Source organism: Salminus brasiliensis, chromosome 9, assembly GCF_030463535.1.
Source record: "Salminus brasiliensis chromosome 9, fSalBra1.hap2, whole genome shotgun sequence".
Lineage (NCBI taxonomy): Eukaryota > Metazoa > Chordata > Actinopteri > Characiformes > Bryconidae > Salminus > Salminus brasiliensis.
In genome coordinates this window covers 18,531,875-18,554,613 of record NC_132886.1, presented here as the reverse complement: position 1 = coordinate 18,554,613, position 22,739 = coordinate 18,531,875, and the positions used below count along the sequence as shown (strand labels likewise).

At 37.5% G+C, this 22,739-nt stretch overlaps 1 protein-coding gene across 2 annotated transcripts; it reads left to right on the top strand.

Annotated features, from left to right (window-relative positions):
* The first annotated feature begins 1,314 nt into the window (after positions 1-1,314).
* LOC140561583 (uncharacterized) lies at positions 1,315-18,887 on the top strand. Of its 2 annotated transcripts, XM_072686804.1 has the most exons (13): positions 1,315-1,498; positions 2,689-2,743; positions 10,269-11,115; positions 11,237-11,352; positions 12,389-12,526; positions 12,657-12,868; positions 14,074-14,225; positions 14,760-14,863; positions 14,974-15,034; positions 16,536-16,624; positions 16,784-16,933; positions 17,117-17,217; positions 18,298-18,887. In XM_072686804.1, the coding sequence occupies exons 3-13, from the start codon at positions 10,272-10,274 to the stop codon at positions 18,701-18,703; spliced, it is 2,373 nt and encodes a 790-aa protein (XP_072542905.1). In that variant the 5' UTR covers positions 1,315-1,498; positions 2,689-2,743; positions 10,269-10,271; the 3' UTR covers positions 18,704-18,887. The 2 variants fall into 2 exon arrangements, with proteins under 2 accessions (XP_072542905.1, XP_072542904.1); XM_072686803.1 differs by lacking the exons at positions 1,315-1,498; positions 2,689-2,743 and adding an exon at positions 9,726-9,807.
* The last annotated feature ends 3,852 nt before the right edge of the window (positions 18,888-22,739 follow it).

The following is a 22,739-nucleotide window of genomic DNA, read 5'->3' as shown; positions in this document are numbered from 1 at the left end:
GTAAAAAGCGGCGTAGCTCTCTTGTTATGACAATGTGTGGTTGCGGAACTGTGTCTAACATGTCAAGGTGTATATGTGTGTGTGTATGTTTCTTTTCAGTGGGGATGGGTGTTTCACTTTGACTCGGGTCAGCTTTTGACGGCAGCGAATAGGGTTTTTTTTTTTGTGAGTTCGAGAAGAGGCCCTTTACCAGAGACTAATCTCACACTTTAATCTTTTTTTTTTTTGATTAAACTTTTTATAAACATGTGAGAGTTTTGTGCAATATATGGAAAAAACCTGCTCTGCATTCAGAGAATATATTTAAGCAAACACCTTGTAGATGTAGATGTTATTTCCTGCTTATTCTGTTTTTTTAGAATGAGTTCCAATTAATTGCCCTTTTGGTTTAGCTTTGCCATAAACTGAAGCTCAGCTCTGTCTCTCTCTCCCGTTCTCTCTTACGCCCCCTCTTGCCCTGAGAATGTGAAACTGCTCTCAGAGCGATGCACAGTCATGCCCGTCTCTCAGTTTTACTGGGTCAGCCCACTGACATTCACAACACTTCAGCTAACCTTTGTTATCTCCAACTGTATCTTCATCATTATGAGCAGACTGCAAAACACATCACTGTGAATTTAATAGCTTGAGCTCATCCAGTACTAAAATGCAGAATTTTCAGTCTCTCTCAGCAAACAAACCCAAGTGTTACCACCAGCGTAACAACTAATGAACGGACATTACCAATAATAATCTCACATACTGGTATCACTGATCACCTCCACCTGTGCTACAGTCACAGTGAAATCTACGCCTCTGCCCGTTTTATATTTTAACACCTACAGAAAAATTGGGTCATAGCAGTAAAACTGTAATCTTAACTCCAAAGAGTGCATTACTGCATTAGCTGTCACGCAAATCTATAGACCTAGAACCTAATGTGAAATCTTGGAGAATGTATCTAATGTGAGCCTGTAAAGTAATAAGTATATAAGTATATGTAAGATATAAGCTATATATATAAAATAGCTATCAACAGAAACATGTATAACATGTATATTGAGAGACAATTTGAACACTGAAATGGCAAAAAAATAATCTAAATAAACAAAATAGGTTAAATGATAAAAAAAGGAAACAACAACGTAGGAGAAGGAAAAAGAGAGAAGAGTAAGGACATGTGCTTTGTCAAACTGAGAGCTGCCTAGGCTGGCTCGGAGCAATACGTGTTTTTTATTCTCTGTGGTGTTTTTTTTTTTTCTTTTTGTTTCCAGGATCCCAGTGACGAAGTCTTCAAGAGATCAGAGGAACCAAGAGAGACCGCCGTACCAAAGAGCTCACCATTACCAACGCCTCCACAGTCTCTCTCTCGCTCTGTAACTTAGATGTACACACACACACACACACACACACACACACACACACACACACACACACGCGCACACAAACATGCATCTCTCGTCCTATGTGACAACACTCAGATCACTTTGAGACCTGGACTAAGAGTTTACGTTAAGAGGTAAGCCCCATTATTCCGAAGCTCTATCTTTCTGAATCAGTATCTATTTAAGTTTTAGGTTGAACAACATGCAGGAGATATACATATACACATAACCCTACTGGGTTCTACCAACACCCTCTACACACACAAAATCAATCCAATATGATACCGCTGTGATAGCTCTGCCAGTACACTTAAAAAGTTTAAAACCCAGTGAGATAAGTAATGAAACATGTCAGAACTGTTGACTAAACTAAAAGATACATGTTTTAGGATCACTAGTCGGTTAGATCTGAATGCCGCAATCTAGAAAGGCCTACACTTTCTTCTTTCTGACAACTACGTGCTAAAATTGCTAAAGCTTCTGCTCACAATTAAAAGACTGCAATGTTGGCTCACAGTATCAGTTTTAATGGCCTATATCTGTTGTAATTTAGCTCATCTTGTGATGTTCATTTGCACGATTTGTTAATAACAGGGTTGTATATTTATACTGTAGGTAAATGTATTTGTACTGATTTTAGATTCATTTTGCAACAGCAGTTAAATTCATGTGTATTTGTTTATCGAACAACATTGCTGTTTAGTATAGTCGTGTGGTGAGCAGGATTTTACGTACGCAAAAAAGAACAATGAAAGAAAACTTTACAACATCTTTTCGGTACATCCTTAAAGGTGCTGATGCACATATTTCATACATGAGGGTAGTTATAGTAAATGTATAAGCGTAGGTACTAGAGGTTGCTCTATAGCTTGCATTAAAACAATGTTTTTTATACATTTCACGAGGGAACATAAAGGTGTTTGTGTGGTTGTTTTGCTGGTGTTTACAGGGCCTAGCTTCCCTAAGGGCTGGTTTCGTAGGCACAGATTAAACCTAGTCTAAGACTAAACTGCAATGCCAGTTTATCACCAGAAAGCCTTTTTAGGCCAGGATTACCTTTGGACTTGGCTCAGTAAACCAGCCCTAAGAGTCTGTCCTATAGCGTAGTTGTCGCAATTAGCAGAATTTTTGAAAAAGTCAACATCAGATACTGTAACTAGCCTTCTAAAGGATTTTTTTACGCAAGGCCCCTTTTGGTGATAACATGGATATTGAACAAGCTTCATCCGCTTATTTATTGCCGGACAAGTTCTCTATTAAGCAAGAATCTGTGTGAAAAACTCAGCTCACAGGTAGCTGACACTTTTCCATTTGTTTTGTTTAGACTCACTTCCAGGCTGCACCAGAAGTTCCTCTGGATGTTTTTTTACCATTTTTGAGTAAGTATTGTGTGTTTTGCTACTACACATATGCGTTTAAATGGTCATTCTAATGATTTCTGAAACTGTCAGAGGTTGAGATGTAAACAAAGTTATTTGGAGTGATTTGTGATTTGGCATGTTGCATTTTAATGTCACAACACCACAAATATTGCCATTTTATTTCCCATCTAGTGACCCTACAAGTGTTTTCTAAGTTTTTGGTGTAATGTCCATAATGGTAAAATAGTGCTAAATCTGAAAAGAGAAAAAAAAATGTTTTGGCGACGACTTTGCCTTACAATGCTCTGAATGTACATCTCCGCTTTGAAAGGATTTTTAAAAATGCATTACAATGATCTCAAACCTATCATAAAACAATCAGCAGCCTATTTTATAAATAACTTTCATGTAATGACTTTCTATGATACAGATTTTAGAGCCATTAAACACTTCATCCATCACCACCACTGTGAACAACACTGACTCCAAGTTTCTCTTGAACAAAGCATTAACACATCAAACCACTATGAATGACTTTGTTAACAGCTTAACTATTTATTAATGCAGAAATTTAGAAAAATCTGCAAAATTCCCCTTTAATACTTTGGCGTGCACATTTTCACATTAGACGATGAAATAGTTACTGTGGCTTTTCTGCTCTGCAAAAATATTGCTTTGGAAAGTTAAGAAAGTGAGAAAGTGCAGCGAAATGAAGATTTCAGTTCAACCAGATGCCACTGGTTTGGGTCTCGAAAGATTTTTTTAACAGTAAGTGAACTTCGCATTTACAGGCCACATTAAAAAAGAAAGGTTTTTAGTTTTGGTTTGTATTTTATCTGCAGTAATCAATATACAGGTGATTAAGCTATATTCTCATATAAAAATATTTTGTACAATTTTGCTCAGTGCTACAGGAATAGCAGTGCTGCTTCCCAGGGTTTTACTTGTGGCTGAATGACTAAATTGTGTTATCTCAGTTGCAGCACATTATGTACATAGTGAACCCTTAATATTCCATTTTTACGGAGGCATCAATAGACCAAATATGCTCGTCTCAAAGTGGCCTGTAAGGAGGACAGGTAAAATTCACAAACGTAATACATACATACAAAAAAATAATATTTGCACGTCATTAACCTTGTTAATTGTACATAATTCATAGTGATTCCTAAGTGCAACAGAACTTGATGACCAAGACTATTTCGGTATTTAAAGAATTTATGGGGGGGGGGCCTTATTACAGTAACTTACAGTATGTTTTTGCTCGTCACTGTGCGGGCGTAAACTTTGTGTTATTTTGGACATGAGTGCGTTATCAGTCAAGTATTTGTTATTACTGGATTAGATTTGTTCCTGCAATGAATGACAACACCAAGATTTACAATACTTACACACATTTACTTTATAGTCTTGTACAACCTTAGTCTTGCAGATATCTCATGTAGTTATGCTATGCATTATAACTAAATTTCCTGCATTTTCCTGTGTGTATTTAGAAGTCCGTGAATGAAAAAGTCCTACATTTTTGTAGATAATGGAAGTAAAATATAAACTACATAAATAATACTAACTAGTGTGAAATAATAGGTGTTTAGACAGGTACATTAAATAGTACCTTGTCTCTTCACTAACCTTTGAGATCTTTAGTGGTCCGTGTTGTCTGTTTTTAGTATTTTAAGACAGAAGATTCTGATTTTAATCCTTGGGAGGAGATAAATAAATATTTTTAATTTGAAATTAAATCTTCAACACTGATTAATTCCACAGTTTCTGTCATTTAAGTGACAGATTATAATACTGTGCCAGCCCCTTTGTTCATAATCATAAACACAGTAAGGTAAAAGAACAAAATGCATATTTCAGTATTACCTCCTAAATCTAAATGTAAGAAAATTAATCATTAATAAAAAAAGTCCCGCTTGAATTGGCTTCAGTCCGGCACCAACCAATTTATAGCAAGTCATTGCGCTCCTTATTCTCATACATGACCTTAGGGTCTCACTAAAAAATTAAGCTAAATAGAGCTAATAAAAATGGTTATTTGGAGCAATACCATAAACATACCATGTTTGGTCTACTAAACAACATTTAAATGAATGTTATTTTAAAATAAAAGATTCTACAACAATTAAAAGATAATAGCAATACATCCAAGCCAAGAACCATTTAGGAATGTTTAAGCACGGATGAGAAATTCTTCAATTTGCGATTTTCATTTTAAAGTCCGATTATTAAAAAGGTACAAATATGCACCCTGGAGAGTGAATGAATGCAGTACTTTTTATGGTACATTTACATTTTTTATCCCTTGGAAAACTAAAGACTACCTGAACATTCCTTTTGTCCCAAAGGTGTATAGCACAAAACAATCACATAGGCATTAATCCTCATACAAACCAGAACTGGTAACACTTTCTTCAGTCATTATGCAAATAGATTCTATCACTCGGTCTTCCCATCCTGTTATCTTCTCCCTCCTCTGTTTAACTCTATGACACTTGACCTTTTTGCACAAAAAGCAAACAACTGATAGATCGACTAGACAGAGAGTTAAAGAGTGATGGAAATGGAGAAAGAAAAAAAAAGTCCAAATCACTCCGTTATTTTCCCCCTCCTCTGTTCACTCTTTCACACATCTGACAGAAAACTAGACTAAAAGCCTCCACAATCTTCCCTTTTTTTGCATCCTCTGTTTTCAGGCCCTTATCTGTTTGTCGCCGCTACATGCTTAAGTGCTGTGACTGTGTTTCACAACTGCACACTGTTAGGCCTGAACAAAAGAATCTTACCCAACTGATGCGTCTTAACATAAGTTGAGAAATACTGCTGTGTCTTTAACATTGAGCATGTGTCTGCAAGCGAGGTATCTGCAGAGATCACCAGAACGTGTGCATCTGCAAAAAGCATTTTCCCAACTTAAGACAGATTTGCTAGTTTCTAGAATATCAGCGTTTTGACTTATTTTGCCGGCCCAAACGTTTCTTAGCCTGTGACACACTTACACCTTCGGTCTCTCACCTACACCATGATAATGTTGAGGTTAATGGAGGTTTTTTACAGGTACACTCATACTGTACAGACCTCATTATTAGCATTCACCCACATCATCCTATTCAACTGAACCCACAATGTGTGTGTGTGGGATAAGTAGATCTGCATATGTGGATGTGTGTGAATTGATTCAAGCTGCTACACTACAGAGGATTTCAAAATCACAGCTCTCAAAGTCAAGGTGCTATAGATCCATCGAACAGCATCTAGCCGCCGTTTACCTAAAATAAGGTATCGCTTTTGTTACACTGGCGTGCTGGTGAAAACCTACTGGTTCTATTGGTTTCAGCAACGGAACTGCTTTGCTGTTGCTCGTGTTTCTCATTTGAACTTTTTATCATTTTATTTTAGGAGACGCAGAAAGTGTGTCTTTGCTGTTAAATGTCCTGTACTACTGTGGTTCCAATTACCTGATAATTATTTATTTGCATTTAATTTTTTACATTAATTTGAGCATAGTTTTACGCTACTCCAACCATCTCTGTTCACCACATGTGGTGCTTTCTGTACAGCTAGAGCTGTCTTCTATATAGGTGAAGGAGGTCAAACAACTCAAGAATGCAAATTCTTGGTCTGTTTCAATTTGCATCATAGACTTTTAGATATTTCAGACAATTACCTTTTTTCTGACCTCAGAGTAACAAGTATGAACACAGTTTGCAAAATGTAGCGGACAGAAAAGTAAGACATTTTACTGACGGGACGTCTTAACATGAACTGTGTGCACTTTGTTACTGTTTATCATAGATTACCGGTATTATGCAGAAATGGATTCGTATTCTGGTCCAAAATTGAGCCGTAATCTGCCCTTGGATAGAGTTGTAATAAATGCCATAATTACTGTGTCAATACATTTTAATTCTTTACCCAACTATCCATAAATCAGTTCACTGTTTATTTATGTTTATCTTGGGGGTTATTAACACTGAGAAAAAATGCTTAAAGCATTATTTAAGCTCACTCAAACATACATTAGCCTTAACTTTAGTAACTACAGCGACTCTTCACTAGCTGCAAGTCTTTCTGGTATACTGTGTGTCCTCCCGAGGATCTGATCCTCCCGGTACGCTATATAAATCAGTCAGTCATAACATCAAAACCACATACAGGTGAAGTGAATAACACTGATTATCTGGTTACAGTGGCACCTGTCAAGAAGTGAGATATATTAGGAAACAAGTGATCAGTGAGCTGTTGGCAGCAGAAGCAAGAAAAATAGGCACTGTAAGAATCCCAGCGAGGACCAAATTGTTATGTCTAGACGACTGGGTCAGAGCATCTCCAAAACAACAGGTCTTGTGAGGCATTTGAAGTTATTATTACCAACCAAAATGGCTCCTAGGAAGGACAACAGGTCGAGGGGTGGCCAAACATTACTGACGCACTTGCGACTGGAGACGACAACCCTGATACAATACCATAGAATAGATTATGCTGCTGTGAAGTCCTATTAGTAACACAACTGTTCATTAAATTTAAATAATAAATAAATAATTAAATATGACAGCAAACTTAAAGAAGTATGAACAGACACAGTTCGGCGGCAACACTGAGTTCTGAGGCAAGTTGTAAGCACTAATTTGAGGCTTGTAAATAATATTTAAAAGCTAGTATTGCTTTAAATATGTAGTACTCATAAGAGGACAGTGGGACTCTTGTAGTTTAGTCATAATAATAGCCTACCACTGTATGTAACTGATGAATTAATGAATTTCATCCTCTCAAATCAGAGAGATTTCCCTTGCCACTGGCTTGCTTAAAAGGGGATTGGGCCTGGATCTCTGTAAAGAGATTTTGCAACAAGATTCATTGTGAAAATCACTAGATAAATACATTTTAAATGGACCTGAATACTTTTTAACAATGCCCAATGTTCTTGTATTGTCCATTAGTTTATATTATTTTGTGACATCACAGAAACAATACATTCAGAATGAGCCGTTTCCGCAGCTTAGTAAGTTTTAAAATGTTAATAGAATAATTGTAATTCATCAAACTTTTTACAAAAAGTATGGAAATCTTTATTTTTGTGGTAAGGACCATTTCATCATTTTTGTTTTCTAGTGAATTAAGGTGTTTGGAGTGCGCAGTACATAAATAAAACATTTTACTGTTTCAAAATGACATTTTAGCTTCTGAAACTGCTTCCGACACTGTCAGAGAAGGAAAAATGGAATGGAGTTGAAAGAGGTTCTTATTTTAATGAATTCTATCAAAATGCATTTCAGAATGAAACTCTTCATGTGTATTTTGTAGACTTAACTGAGTTCTGCATGCAGCTGTTTAGTTATTTTATCTACAGCAGAACTTGTTTTTACACACACTCCAGTGATAGCTGATATTCAGAAGCATTGCATTCTTCTACCTCAGTAACTTCTCTGTTCCTATTCACTATAAGCATGCGACATACGTTACATGTCCTAGTATGTTACAAATTTCTGCACCTTGCCACCACCAATAACTTTCAGTACTGAGTGCTGTCAGTGCTGCACTATCCAGTCTGTTAATTGTGCCTATTGTCTTTCATATATGTGCTCTTTATTGTATTGTTCCTCTGCTCTAGGTTCACTCATTTACCCACATTTGTACTGCATGTATTCTTCTGTAATGTTGTATTATATTATATTGCCTGGAGGAACGTAATTTCGCTTCACTGTGTATAAGATGTGTACGGCCCCATAGAGGGTAGCTGAAAATGAGGGAATGGGAGAGAGCAAAGGGAGCTACGTAGGGGAACCACTGTGTGTAGGTGGAAAGATGGGTAGAGAGAGTAAAAAGTGTGAAGTGCTAAAGCAGTGTATGGAAACTATACTTATGTTGTGGGGTTGCGGGTATGAGAGAGGTTCATGTAGAGAGAGACAGCGCAAACAAGAGCGGAGGCGGGATGTACGGAGGTTTCCCTTGTCCACTTCCTGCGCTGCTGTTGTTTCATGGTCAACTTCCTGTCATGTGACATCAAAACACCATAGATCTTCTCTGGCTTTAACACAACTTCTCTTCTCACCCACACACAAATACACACAAACTGCTCACATACACACACTTACACTTTGACCGACCAACACACACATACACACACATACAGATACACTGTTGACAGGAAGCTTTGCCACTCGCATATCGTATACACACTCACACACACGCCCACGCTCTACCTGATGAGGCCTACATGTCGACTCATACGCTTCTCAAACCTAAGACGCAGTGAGTCACTCACCACACGAGATGCTCAAGATAACACACTCCACCATGTGAACAATGGTTTTGGCAGAGGTTGCGCTTCTAGCCTGATCCAAGATCAGTTTGCGGTTTGCTTGTAGATAACGTTAAACACAGATGGTGTTTCGATTCGACATCAACGTAAAAGGATTTTTCATCCTCAGCCTAAGCAGAAGGCCCTGCACTTTGGAAAGTGATTTCAATCCTTTGACCAAGACCCCCCCCCCCCCCAAAGAAACTGTTGACAAGTTGAATACAGTAAGGGTTCTCTTCACCTGTGCCCCTTTTGATCAACCGAAAAAATGATCTGACATCATGCAAAAAACACTTCTGAGCGTCCTGATCGTGAGTATCGTGAGTAGCTACTGCATCTAAACTATATATAGACTGAGCGGGAGAGAAAGAATGAGGGATGGGACGAGAAAGACAGAGAGAGAAAGAGGGAGATCCGTGACTCTTTCCCCAGGATGTGGTTTTCTTTTTGGGGTTTTAGGGGTGGGGTTGTCTCTGTGAGTTACCTTTTGATCGGCGGCACCTGCTTGCGTGTTCCTGTCTGTTTGAGTGTGGGTGTGTTTTAACATGTTTATTTGAAATGTTTGTATGTATGTAAAACACGTGGGGGGAGGTGAGGGGAGGGGGGAGAAGAGAGAGAGAGATAGACAGCTTGCACGTGTGTGAAGGTCTTGTACTTTCATTTGCCAGTAGAAGACATCACACGGCACGGAGCGCCGAAGTAGGCTGCTTTGTGTCGCTAGCAGAAAAAACAAATACAATAAACTGGAGAAAAAGAAAGAAGCTTGATGGAAGCACAGGTGAGTGAGGCAATAGCCGAAATCAGAACAGGACAACATAAATTGGACAGACCTGACAGGGTAAAACGGGGAACTGTGAGGATGAAATGCAAACCAACTGAACTACCTTCTGTTGTCAAAGTGGATGGAGCTAATGTAATTGTGGCAGCACTGAGGCACCACATTTCTCTTCCTCTCTGAGTTTCTTCTTTCTGTCTTTGACCTCAGGTGTTGATCGCTCTTCTTCTATAGCTAAAGAGGCACGGAAGGTATGAGAGAGATTTCTTAAGCTCTCCTACTAGTTCTCTGGACATTAGTGATGTAGTTTTTTATCTTCATCATGTGGTTTAGAATTTACCACACATTGCAGCATTTGGTGCCTCTTGCTCTGTCCTGTGATTACTATGTCTTGGCAAGTAGAGATCTTTTAAACATCTGACTCACTCTCTTTCTCTCTCTCTCTCTCTCTTTCTCAAACACAGATCATGGCTGACCACACTTCCATCCATCCTACAGATTCTCTACCGTTTCCTGCCCTGTACCGCTTTCAGGAAAGGCAAGCTCAAAGATCAAACCACAGCTTTTTTCAGAGCAATTCTTTGGCCAGACTAAACCATTATGGCGGCAGCAGTAATCTCTTGTGTGAACCTACTGGAAGCTGTGCAACTGCTGGAACCAGCATGAATGGAGTTGAAGAAGAGATAGACTCGGCATACTGGGATATGGAATCTTCAGTGTCATCTCAACCCCTGACACTGCACAGAACCAAAGCCCACTCTGGAGTGTACGAAGAAGAATGGAATTCTAATTCCCAGCATCACGCCGCAATGGAGGACTACAGTGCCACAGGAGGGAACCTTCAGAAACTTGACTCCTTTTCAGAGGCATTTTATAGCCGAAACATTTGTACTATTACTAGCAGCACTGGAGGTGAACAGGGAGGATACAATGGTGCTCCAAACAATTCCCCTCCTGCACTCCCCCCTCTTTCTTTCCCTCTGGTTCTGAGTCCTCCTCCTACACCTCTGCCTCCCCCTTCTCTCTCACCTCCCAAACGTGCTCCTCATCCACCTGCTGTACAAATACTTAACCAGATGCAGTCGCAGTCACCTTCCGAAGGTTCTTTGCGATTCTTTTCACCCCTTCCGTGTACCAGTTCCACCCTACCAGGGAGTTTCTCTCCTGCCCACTGGCTCCCACTTTCCGCTGATGTCGGAGGAAGTGGAGATATAACACAGCACCTCCCTCAGGATTCAAACCCATCCTCAATCTACCCAGAGGGGGTGGGGCTTCATCTAAGACACCTGAGTGCTACGCAAAGAGATGCAGGTAACTGAAATAGTGATCAAGTTAATGAAGGTGTGTCTTGTGTCCATGTTTGCTTTTTGGGCAATGTTTTATTTCCGATTTCTTATTAAAATCCCAGTGAAAAATGCTCTCTCCTCTCAAGATTGCTCGCTCGAGAATTCTCCATGTTCACCTCTGGCCCAGCATCCTCAACCACAATCTGTTCCAAAGCTGGAGCATGACCCTGTAACCTCTGAAGATCACATGACATGGTCTCAGGTAAGTTCTTCAGGATCTCCAGGTTACTCATTTGATATGTCCATGCCCATGTCCAATTACAGAAATGTGGGTAAAATTTCATTCAACTTAATGAAGTGTTTAGAAATTTCATAACATTAAGGCTTCCAGTTTACTCTACCGACTAGACTACACTGTTGTAGGTAAATAGAACTAAGAAGTTAACAGCATTTAAACGTTTAACACATAACACTCTCTATTTCTGTGCATCTATTATGTATTTTTATGCATAGTTTGGCACTACAAATAAAACATAGCACATATCAGATTAATTTACATAAAAGTATGTAAGTTGTCTTGAACTGAAACTTTTTTGCTGATAAATCACCATTTAAATTCAAAATATGAATTTCTTAAAATATGTGGATGCACAAATGTTCCTGTTTTTTGTCTGCAGCTACAAAACATGGTAGAAGAATGCAGATACCAGCTAACAAAGGACGAAATAAAAAAATAATTTATTAATTTTATAATTTATTATTAATAATATTAATAATTAAAATTTAATTAGATGTAGACACACATAAGGTGCCTGCAGCTGATTTCCTGAACCTTTTTTGCCAGTGCCGACCCTGCTCATCTGATGTAAAACATAGTCATAACAGTAAACAAAACAAGAAGTTGCTCAAAATGGAAATCCTGTCTCTAAGGTCTGTTAATATTTCTCAGAAATGTTGTTTTATGAATGTGATATAGGGACTTTTATCATTTTTTTACAGAACTGAAATAAAAAATTAATATACTTCTAAAAAAATGTTAATATATATATATATATATATATATATATATATATATATATATATATAATTTTAAAAATGATTAATGGACTTTGAATTTACCTTTGTTGTTCGTCTGTGTTTTTCCCCCTCAGAGTTTTGTCATCTTATCAGGAGATTTTTAGTTTAAATCCAAACATGTGACTGAGAGAAGGGGAGGCCAACTTAGTGGGTGGAAATTGGGACAAAACTTGGTAGAAATCCTTTTACCTACTGTTTCTGTACTTTTTTCTTTTTCACAGACACTTCAGTCATCTCAATCTTTTTGTCCCCCACTCCATTCGTCACATACTCAGACAGAAGGGCTGAGGGTGGACGAGGACACAAAGCCCAGTTCTGTTCTCCAGAGAACACCTTTCCTATGTTTGTCCACATCACAGGTATAAGGGCACAAGCTACCAGGATGCTAAACTTTTAATCATGTGTAACAAGGAATTACTGGTCTGCAGTAGATGGCTAAATATGGTGAATGACACTGAAGATGTTGGACTTTGTCTTTTTTGTCACCAGAATACTGCCTCAACTATATACACTGGAATTCCTTTCCAAAGTGTCCTTCAGTCAGGAGTATTGGGAGAAAATTATTGGTACTTAGCTCATTATACTGCCCCTCCAATGCTTAATCCCTCTCGGAATGGAACAGGGCTCTTCTGCAGCCTTTTGCCTCCACTGGATAATGGGGGACTCTGGTCAGAGGAAACAGAACACAATGGTCGCCAAAGGTAAGAAAGTGTTTATAGAGAACTTAACTTAAAGTAGTAGTTTAGGAAACAAAAACCTCATAATCCAACTGTAGTTGTTTGTTTGTCAGTGGTGTTACAAAAAAGAAGACATTTTTCTATTCTATTTTATTTTATAATTTGTCACATATGGCAAAAGTAAGTGCTACTGAACACACCTTTATAGACAGGTGTTATTGATTGTATGGAGATACTATTGGAGTTACTATTTTTGTGATGGGTTTCAGTGTGACTGAGGTATGTCACTTAACATAGTTTAATTTAATTTACTTAATTAACCTCTTCACTTTTTAAATAAGTAATTCACACATAATTATGCTCAATTAATGGTACATTTTGAGAGACTTTACAAACGTTACAACTTTTAAAACAGAAATATGATTTAAAATATTAAAATAGTAAATACATAAAAATATGTTTTAAAAATGTTAATGTTAAAAATAATAAAAATATATAATTATTTTAAATAATTAAATAATAATGTATAAAAAGTAAGTACAATACAAAAAAACCAGTGGCAACATTTCCAGTCAAAACAGCCATTATGTAGTTTTTTTCTTTTATTCATTTTTAATGAACTATTTCTGAGGAGAATATATATATAATAATCCAGGAAGAGCTAAGAAGCTAGGTGAAAATTAACAGAAACAAGTTTCCAAAACTGATGTTTAAGTAAAACATACAGTGAAAACAGAACCCAAGACTTGGTTGACCACCAAAACGATCAGATAAACAACACTTAAACTTTTATCTCTGGGAGAGAAGACAAATCTAGCTCCACTCTTACATAAGATCTGGAAATTAATTAAAGGAGAATAAAGGGATTATTATTATTTATTTATTTAACATTTTGTTTTATATTTTTATAGATAACAGCTATGTATACAGTGTCAGAAACCACATAATCATTAGTCTATTAGAGATTACTTAACATTACCACAACATTGTTTGAGGCAAGTGTATGATGATGATGATGATGTAAGTGTATGATAATGATGATTTAGGCATGGAGTTTTTTCATTTGATGGAATAAAAGTTTTCATGACTTTCATGGCATATCTATGTCCATGACATAAATATCCTATTAATAACTGAATAATTAAATAAGGACATAACTGATGGCAGGATAGTATACTGTAGCTTTGACTAAACTCGTTTCTCTGTGTTTCTTCAAACAAAATTTGAAGATGTGTGAACATAGGGCCAGAGTTTCAGGCTGAATTGCCAAATCTGCTGACAAAGGAGGACTATAAGGATTGGTCAGAGGAACCATTGCGGGAGGAATTACTTTGGAAACCATGGGCAGAGTTAGAGGATAGTGATGTCCTTCAAGAGCACGGTAAGAACAACAATAATGTGTTGATCCTACTTAGTTTAAAATGCCATCTAAAACCAGTAGGATAATCAGGATAGATCCTTTATTTTACTGTGTTTACTTAGTGTATCAAACTATTATTTGGTAGTATTTGGTCCCTGATACCTTATACTTAATGGTGACTTCTTGGTTTGAGATGCATTTCCAAGAGTCTGCCTGCTGCAATGTACTGTGTTTATACTATAGGGCGCATGCACAAATGTGTTTTAAGTTGGGGGTGCTGAGAGTTTAAGCAGCATATATGTGATATGCATAATGGCTTCATGGAAAATTAATATTTTAGATAACTGAACTATAAACAGAATGCGTCAGTGTGCTATAATATGACAAGAGACAAACCGCTGATTCGCACCCTGCTCACTACCTTCCTAGACAAACTAGGATTGTGGTATGGTGATACAGTTCAAGCTATGATTAGAATACCAGTGTTTAACCGGGAGAACCAGTTCACTTAATATGTTTTATAAATTCCAATGCAACCATGGCTTTCTTTCTCAGTTGAGAATCTTCTAGATCTCAGCACTTCTACTGCTTTACCCAGAGGTGGTGCTAATCTGGACCTTGCACTCCACAGTATCTCCTTGTGCCGAGGCAATATAATGGTAAGGGGTCCTTAGCCATATATTTGAGACTTTTAGTTACTGTTATTTAATGACATTACATTCCATAGTTAACAATAAATATCATGTTTCTTTAACGCTGTCTGTTACAGGCTGCTTTGGAGATGATGTTTTTCTCCAACTCTACACCCTCAAGAGATTACCATTATGCCGGTACAGACTAACACCTAATAAAAAATTGTAGATGACTATATGTTGAGTGTACAAGGCACACACAAGATTCAACTCTTACGCCTTGGCTGTTCTGAACCCTGACTGTTGAAGGAGTCTCACATTATGGGTCAAGTGACATTTATATTTTAAGGAAAATCCCCGAATGTTCTGGTTTGATAAAAACTGGTGTATTGTACAGGAAATGTCTTTTAGCAGTGGTTATGGGAAGCAGGTGTTTACAATGTAAACATAGTAATTTTTCGATCTATCCAAAATGACCAGTGAACCTACACATGTCAGAGTGTAAAATAGTGGTAAACAGGAATGGGTAGTAACAAAATACATGTAACGGCATTACGTAATCAGGATACAAAAAACAGTAATTGTAACCTGTTACATTTACAGTGACAAAGTAAGTAATTCACTGTAATTACACTTAAAAAATAGAGAGATTACCAGCAGGATTACATTACATCATAAAAATGATCACTACTCTTACCATTTTTATAATAAGAATGGAAGCGTGTTTGTGAGATATTATTGTTGTTGATGTTCGTTGTGACTTTTTCTTTCTTTTCTTTATTGACATACACTGACCTAGGTGATTGTAACGACAACCCCCAGTGGAGAATCATGAGATTGCCTTCCCTGCATGGCTGTAAAAATGCATATCAAAAAACAATATCACTGTAAAATGCAAATTAGACCTTCCAGCAGTAAATATGCTGTTAGCTGCACAAGAGTGAGAAAATCACCATTGAATCCATGTAGATGAGGGAGGACTGCTGTATGATTAGCTGACTGCTGAATGCACTGTTGTCTAAACTATTCTTTGTGTTGCTAAACCAGTGTGCAGGTGTGTTTCTGTGTGATATTTTAGCACTAATAGTATTAATCACAATAACATGTACAGTAAATCTTACATCCTCACTGACATAATGAAACCTCAAATACATCATTTTGACTTTTTTAGTTTCTTAACAGAAAGCAAGATAATTTTAGTTTAAAATAATGTTTTAATTCCATTACCATTCCATTTTTGAACATGTAATCAATAATTTGTAATGTAATGCATTTCATTTTCAACTCCCAACCCTGGTGGTAAATATGAAATAATAATAGTTTCTTTCAGGGCTAATAATACCTTGCAGCACCCTCCCTGTACTTCTTCGCCACCAACATACTGAAAAGCATTAAAACATCAGTTGTCTGATTCTCCTCACCACCACCACTGTGAACCATTCTAAACTAAAAAGATGAAACTTAACCCGTACATTCTCTCTTAGTGGAAAGAGAAAAGTTCAAACTTTCATTTCCTCATCATGTGGACTTCTACATGACTAACTTGGTTGTCCTACTGCACTGTGATTCAGTGTAGTTTACTGTTTTCTGTGTTGGTCACTCAAGAAACCCACTGTTCCCACTGTTTTGCTTCCCATAATCTGAAAACCTGATCCCTGAATCCCTTCCCTCTTCCCACACCCTCTTCTCCCTCTCCCAGGCTGCGATGTCTGGCGGTTAAGTGAACAAAAGTTGTTCCACAAGGCATTCGCAATGTATGGCAAAGACTTCTCCTTGATTCAAAAAATGGTAATTTTCTCTGGAATTAATATCTGAAATTCTAAAAGCACAATTTAAGACAAACCCAGTCTGAAGCACACATGAAACAAAAGCATTTTATACAGTGCATCTGTGTGTGTGTGTGTGTGTGTGTGTGTGTGTGTGTGTGTGTGTGTGTGTGTGTGTAAGGTGAAGACAAAGCGGATATCACAGTGTGTGGAATTCTACTATCATTGCAAGCGTTTACAAGAGAAACAGAGGAAGCTGAAAGAGAGAGAAAAAGAACAGCAGCAGCAGCAACAGATTGATTCTGGAACAACTTTCAATTCCACTAACCAGGTAAACCTGTGACCTACAACATGAGTGCCCTAAAACAACAATATAACAACTGAAATAATTACAAAATAAATGTATTCTTCAAGCAATAAATCAAGATATGCTAATAGAAATAATGAGCGAATTTCCAAGGCTGCCGTGCACATCACAATTCTGACAGTATCTTAATATTACCTTTACCTACAGGTCATGATGCCAGCCAAGATAATGATGAACTCTATAAATATGGAAAGGCTTATTCATACACCATCACTGGCTACAAGCTTCCCATGCAAACAATGCGGAAAGTGAGCAACTTTTTATTTTTTACTTAAAATACTGCAATCACTCACACAACACTTGGCGTGATGGGATTAAGAGGAAATGCTTAGTAGCTTCTCCATCTGTTATACATGTCTCATGTTATAAAAGGTGCTTATATATATTACCGGTGTGTTTCCCCCATGCTAAACCTGAACTTTCCATTGTTCTGAGGAGGCATACTCTAGGACCTAATGAACCTTGTTCCCAATCTACCTGTACACTCTAGGTCATTTCCATGACCAGAATTAAGCCTAATCCTAGAAGTCCTGTAAGGAATTTATAAGTCCTTTATAAGGACACTTAATCCCCACTGATGCAATTAACTTCCAGTGTAGAGTTAAGTTTCACTACCTGGAACCCAACTCAGTGTAAGCTAAAGAAGTGACTCTCAGTCCTGGACAGCTGGAGTTCTACACATCGCTCCCAACACAACTGGCATAACTAAAACTAACTAACAAGCCTTTGCTGAGGTGAACTGAGTGTGTAGTGGGAATGCCTCAATTGTCAATATTACGATTCCTTTATGATTCTTGATACCAAATTTGATACCATGACAAAAAATTTGCCAATTAAAGTAAACATATTTTAAAATTAATGCTTAAATAAAAAAAAACTAAATTAACTTTGCATTGCATTTCCAATGCATTACCTAAAATATAAAGATATATATACAAATAGGTGTAATAATTAAGACAAAATTTTACACGAACAGTGTGAAACTCCCTTAACCTGGTATGACACAGCATGTCAACAGCAGTACCCAACCTAGCGCTTCTAGTAGGTAGTCACAGCAGTCAGATGACCTGAGCGCTGTGCTTCTAGGTATAAGTAGGTCAGTCTGGAGCATGATAGCTGTGGTAGTTTCAGTTCCTTTTGGTACCATACAAAACCAGAATGTTGGTATTGATTTGGTACTTAAGTATCGGTTCTAATGACATCCCTAAGTGTACAGAGCAGAGAAGAGCAATACTAAGCAGTTGTACTCCTGGACATCACTTGGCTAGAGAAATTGATTACTTGATACTTGACACCTACAGAAACTATTTTTTCTGCTTAATTGTCAGAATGTTCTACAAGATCAAAAGCAGAAATGCCCACATGAAGATCCATCGGCAGCAGCAGGAGGACTGGAGGGACAGAATCCATCCAAGCAGCCACAACTTGACCCAGACCCTGCAGAACCAGAGCCGAACCCTGGCCCATTCTAACCAGCTTGTTACCCAGAGCCACCAAAATCAGCTCTTAACCCAGAGTCTGATCCAGAACCTGGTGCAGTCTCAGGCTCAGCTGGCTTTCCTCCAAAACACAAAGACTCAGAGTACATGTTTTACAACTGCCATAAGTAGTATGGGTTCTTCACAAAGCCCACAGACAGCACCCAAAACCCCAACACTGCCACTTTATCCCGGGAATCAACAGGCTTGGGGTGCCTTGCATGGTAATTTGGAGTCAAGCCTTTATTATAACTAAGTCAAAAGAGTCAGTTTAATTGTAACTTCTATACCAACAATCGGATGACTGAGAGATTTGAATCGGGATAGAAAATGAGCCTATTAGGCATTTCAAGAACAGAGAAAGACTGACATGTACAGCTTAATTTGTAAATAAGTGAATATTCTTAAAACCTGGCCATTAAAAAGGTTTCTTCATTTTCCATTTGTTTCATCTTTAAGAATGAACTTTATTTTTCCTAACTCTCCAGGGTTTTCTACATTTTATAAAATGGTCTTATTCATAACACACTTCAACTCTTTAAAGAATATTAGAGAAAGTAGGTAGAAATTCCCATGGCCAAAAAGAAACATGTACTAGTATTTGTTTGATTTTTAACAAAACAAGTTACATTAAGTCAGTCCTTCCTTAAACCCAGTATTAAGGTAATGCTACAATGCAAATATTCAACATGAGAGCATTAGCTGAGTTGTTGAATCAGTTCTGCTGTTGAAAAGTACCGTGCAGAGCAAGAAAACATTTTAAAACATTGGCTTATGGCTGTAAACTAGACTTTCTTCAGTTTTGGCCTAATTTATAGAAGACTTGATGAATTTAAGCTTAAATGTATTATTCTTCTCAAAAGTACAAAAATTATGTTCCACTTCTTACACAAAGCACTTGGTAATAACTGAAATCACTGGCATAAAAACAAGCTATTTCATATACACGTTGTATATTATAGGCCCAGCTAAATACATTCACATTGTTGCCTGGCACCATGAAAGCAAAAGATGGCTTGTGAGTAACTGAGGGTTTATGCCGAAAGTACCTCCTACTGGGTTCATGCTTCTCCATTTTAACTATGAAGAACCTGAACAGAAGTAGGTAAATCAGCAATATGCAAGATTTGGTATTTTTTGTTTTTGTGTTCCTACTACAGTCAGAAGGTATAATCTGTGCTTTGAGCCACCACTAAAGTACATGCATTACACAGCAATTGTAGACAAGCTGAGATATACAGAATCATCACTGAAAGTGAAAGAAGCATGTGGCACATCACGGTAGAGTAATATTATCGTTTTTTACAGGAATATGAATCAGGTTATGCAGTTCTTGCAAGCATTGTAATGCCTCCTTCACCAAAGTTAAATTGCAGTTAGCAGTGTGCTGACTGATAGAGACACTAGTCTCAATGCTACATGCCAAAAGAGCATCAACATTTTAAAGCTGATATTTTAAGGCAAAAGTACTACATTATGTTGCTTTAAGTAGTGGTGGGAAGACTGAACTTGTGCTTAAAGAGTAAAGCATGCAAGTTAACCAAACACAAATGCTAATAAAGATGCTAAAAAGCCCAGGAAGGGGACATGCAACCTTAAACCAGAAGCGGTCATCACACCAACAGTATAGATAGCGAGATTATGCACAGAGGTGTAAAGTAGAGAAACCACACTTAAGTGAAAGGATGGATACAGTCAGTCTCTCAAAAGTGAAAGGGAAGATTCAAAAACCTGAGTGGAAGTCAATAGTATATACATTCAAACTTACTCAAGTTTGTTAACTTACACTGGGCACAAATTGCTCAAACAAAATTAAACTCAGGCTAGCACCAAGTCCACCAAATTGATGTCCATGGGCACTACTGGTTAATGCACGAAGGACTGGAATTAGTGGTCAGTTTATTTTAGACAGTCATTAATAAAATTACATTTAATCTTTAAGACTTAAGTACTTTAAAGCTGGAAATGGAAATGTAAGGAGAAAGAAGTACATTTTACCACCTTATTGGAAATGTAATTAAGTTAAAGCACTCAAGTATTAAAGTATTCAATATCAATAATACTAGAGCCAAAAAACTCTTCCACAAAAACACTAATGTAACTTTTAAACCTTGATTAAGCAAGTCAGATGCAGCACAGAAGGATAGCAGTTACCTTATAAACCACTAAGAAATAAATTGTGCAAAGACTAACCTTCCACTAAGGCTTTGGCTTTATGACCAATTGAAGCAGTTACTGCAAAGGGGTCTCAGCATTAAACTTCCTGTTGTTGAACAGTCTACTGGCACCAAGCACTGGACACATACCCCTTACAGTCAGCCTGTAGAATGTAATAGTGTAAAGATGTTTTTGTACAGTTTTCAAGATACTGAAAAATGTTTTGTACTAAAAAACAATGCTACATTAATATTCAAATAAAAATTCAGGTAAATTAACATTATTTGTAAAATAATACTTGCAGCATACTTGGTGATGACTGGGTTCATCTCAGGATGTAAGTTCAGGAAACGTAAAACAGGACTAATGTTTTATACAGGATGAGCTACGATCTGTAAAAAAGAAGCAATCTTAAGCACGGTGGCCAAAGTCAATAGTCCACAATGCCAATTAGATGCAAAACAAACTTTCACCCTGGTGCCATAAGACCAAAGAATAAAAACTCTGGTGTGCAGTTCATGTCCAGTAGTTATCTTTATTGTGCAATTTGTAACCTTGAACATGTAGGGTTCTCCCTGCAATGACTATTAATCTATGGCTATTTTCTCAGTAGACATGACCTCAAGAGTGGCATGACCAAACCAGCATTACAATGGTTTTAGGTTTCATCACCAAAATCACATTGTATACTGGTGACATCTCTGAGTTCAGTTAGGTCATACTCAACGGCTTGCAAACACCACAGACCCCTATTCACAGAAACTTAAAAAGGAAAGAAAATGAATCAGTAAAAAGCTGCCAGAAAAATGTTGTGGGAAATTCTCGAAGATCATGGCAGATATTGTTTGTCCCTTGTTTGTCAACAATGATCACCCTTGAACTGACCTTGAAACTGAAGGCCTCACCTTTCTACAAAAACGATGGTGAGAAGGCCTCCTCATGGAAACAAATCCAAATAACTAGCTTTAGTCTGGTTTGAGAACATTTCCAGGAGTTATCGTCCACATACATACCTGATAACTGTGTGGCAGAAGTAGGAAGCTAAGGGAACAAGTCAATCTACAAAACCCCTGAACTGCAGAGCCACAAAGTTCTTCGCAGTGATGGGATACAGTCCAGCAGCATCTAGGAAGAAGAAAAAAAATACAAATCAAATACTTACTTTACTATCTGGAAATAAAGCATTTTTCTTGAACTTTTGACTTTAACATGTCATTACTGTAATGGGTCCTTATTCTGAGACACATTTGAGTAAGCTACCATAAACTTTTTTCCCTCTTCTGTCTAGCAGGACTGAACTGTGAACAGAAGGAGGCACTCTTAACACATAGGGGACTGAATTCTCGTTTCTTTTATTTCCATCAATGTACTGTGGCACAAACTGTGGATCAAGCAACTGTTAAAATAAGTCATATACAGACGAATAAATAAAAAACAAATACAAAACCCACTGAGCAAAGTCCTTAGACTTACCTGGCAGCTCCCACAAACAGTGAAACACAAAAGTGAACAAAGTAAAGCCATGTTATTATGTACAGTACCACAGTTTTAGTATAACAGTAGTAGTTAGTGTCAATAGGGTAATTTAAGTTGGCTAGCTAGCTAAACTGCGTGTTCAGCTTTCCTGAGACAGCTTAAGCTTAAGAGCTAGTTAGCTAACTTAGCAATTAGCATACGCGCTAGCTAGCAAGTGTTAATTCACTAAACAATAAACTACAGTGAGAAAAATGTCAGGCAATTAGCTACATACTCGCTGCAGTGCGTCAATGTTTAGTGTAAAGGTGTGTATATATCTGTCGTGGTTAGGGCAGTGGGTCATTGTGTGTGCTTCTTTCAGCTGAAAAAGAAATGTAGCTATTAGCAGGGTTGCTAAGCTAAAAGCCGCCGCAAGCGCCGAAGTGAGAACGGCAATGAACGTCCTATACGCCGCCTCCGTTGCTGTCACGCAAAAATCACCTAAATTAATGATTTTACTTTACAGAACGAAGAAAACCTTCAAATGAAAGTGACCTTTATTCCAGGTAAATTATGATTGTAAACAAGCTACCAGATTCAAATTCATATTAATTTCCAGGTTATGTTGTAACAACGTATTGTTTTGGAGCCCACGTTAAAATGCATGTCCTTAAATATAT

What these genes read in the sequence shown, in the direction of transcription:
- LOC140561583 (XM_072686803.1), top strand. An exon ending in GAACACAATGGTCGCCAAAG is followed by an intron (nt 12,869 to 14,073) that starts GTAAGAAAGTGT and finishes CAAAATTTGAAG; the next exon opens with ATGTGTGAACATAGGGCCAG. An exon ending in TCTCCTTGATTCAAAAAATG is followed by an intron (nt 16,625 to 16,783) that starts GTAATTTTCTCT and finishes TGTGTGTGTAAG; the next exon opens with GTGAAGACAAAGCGGATATC.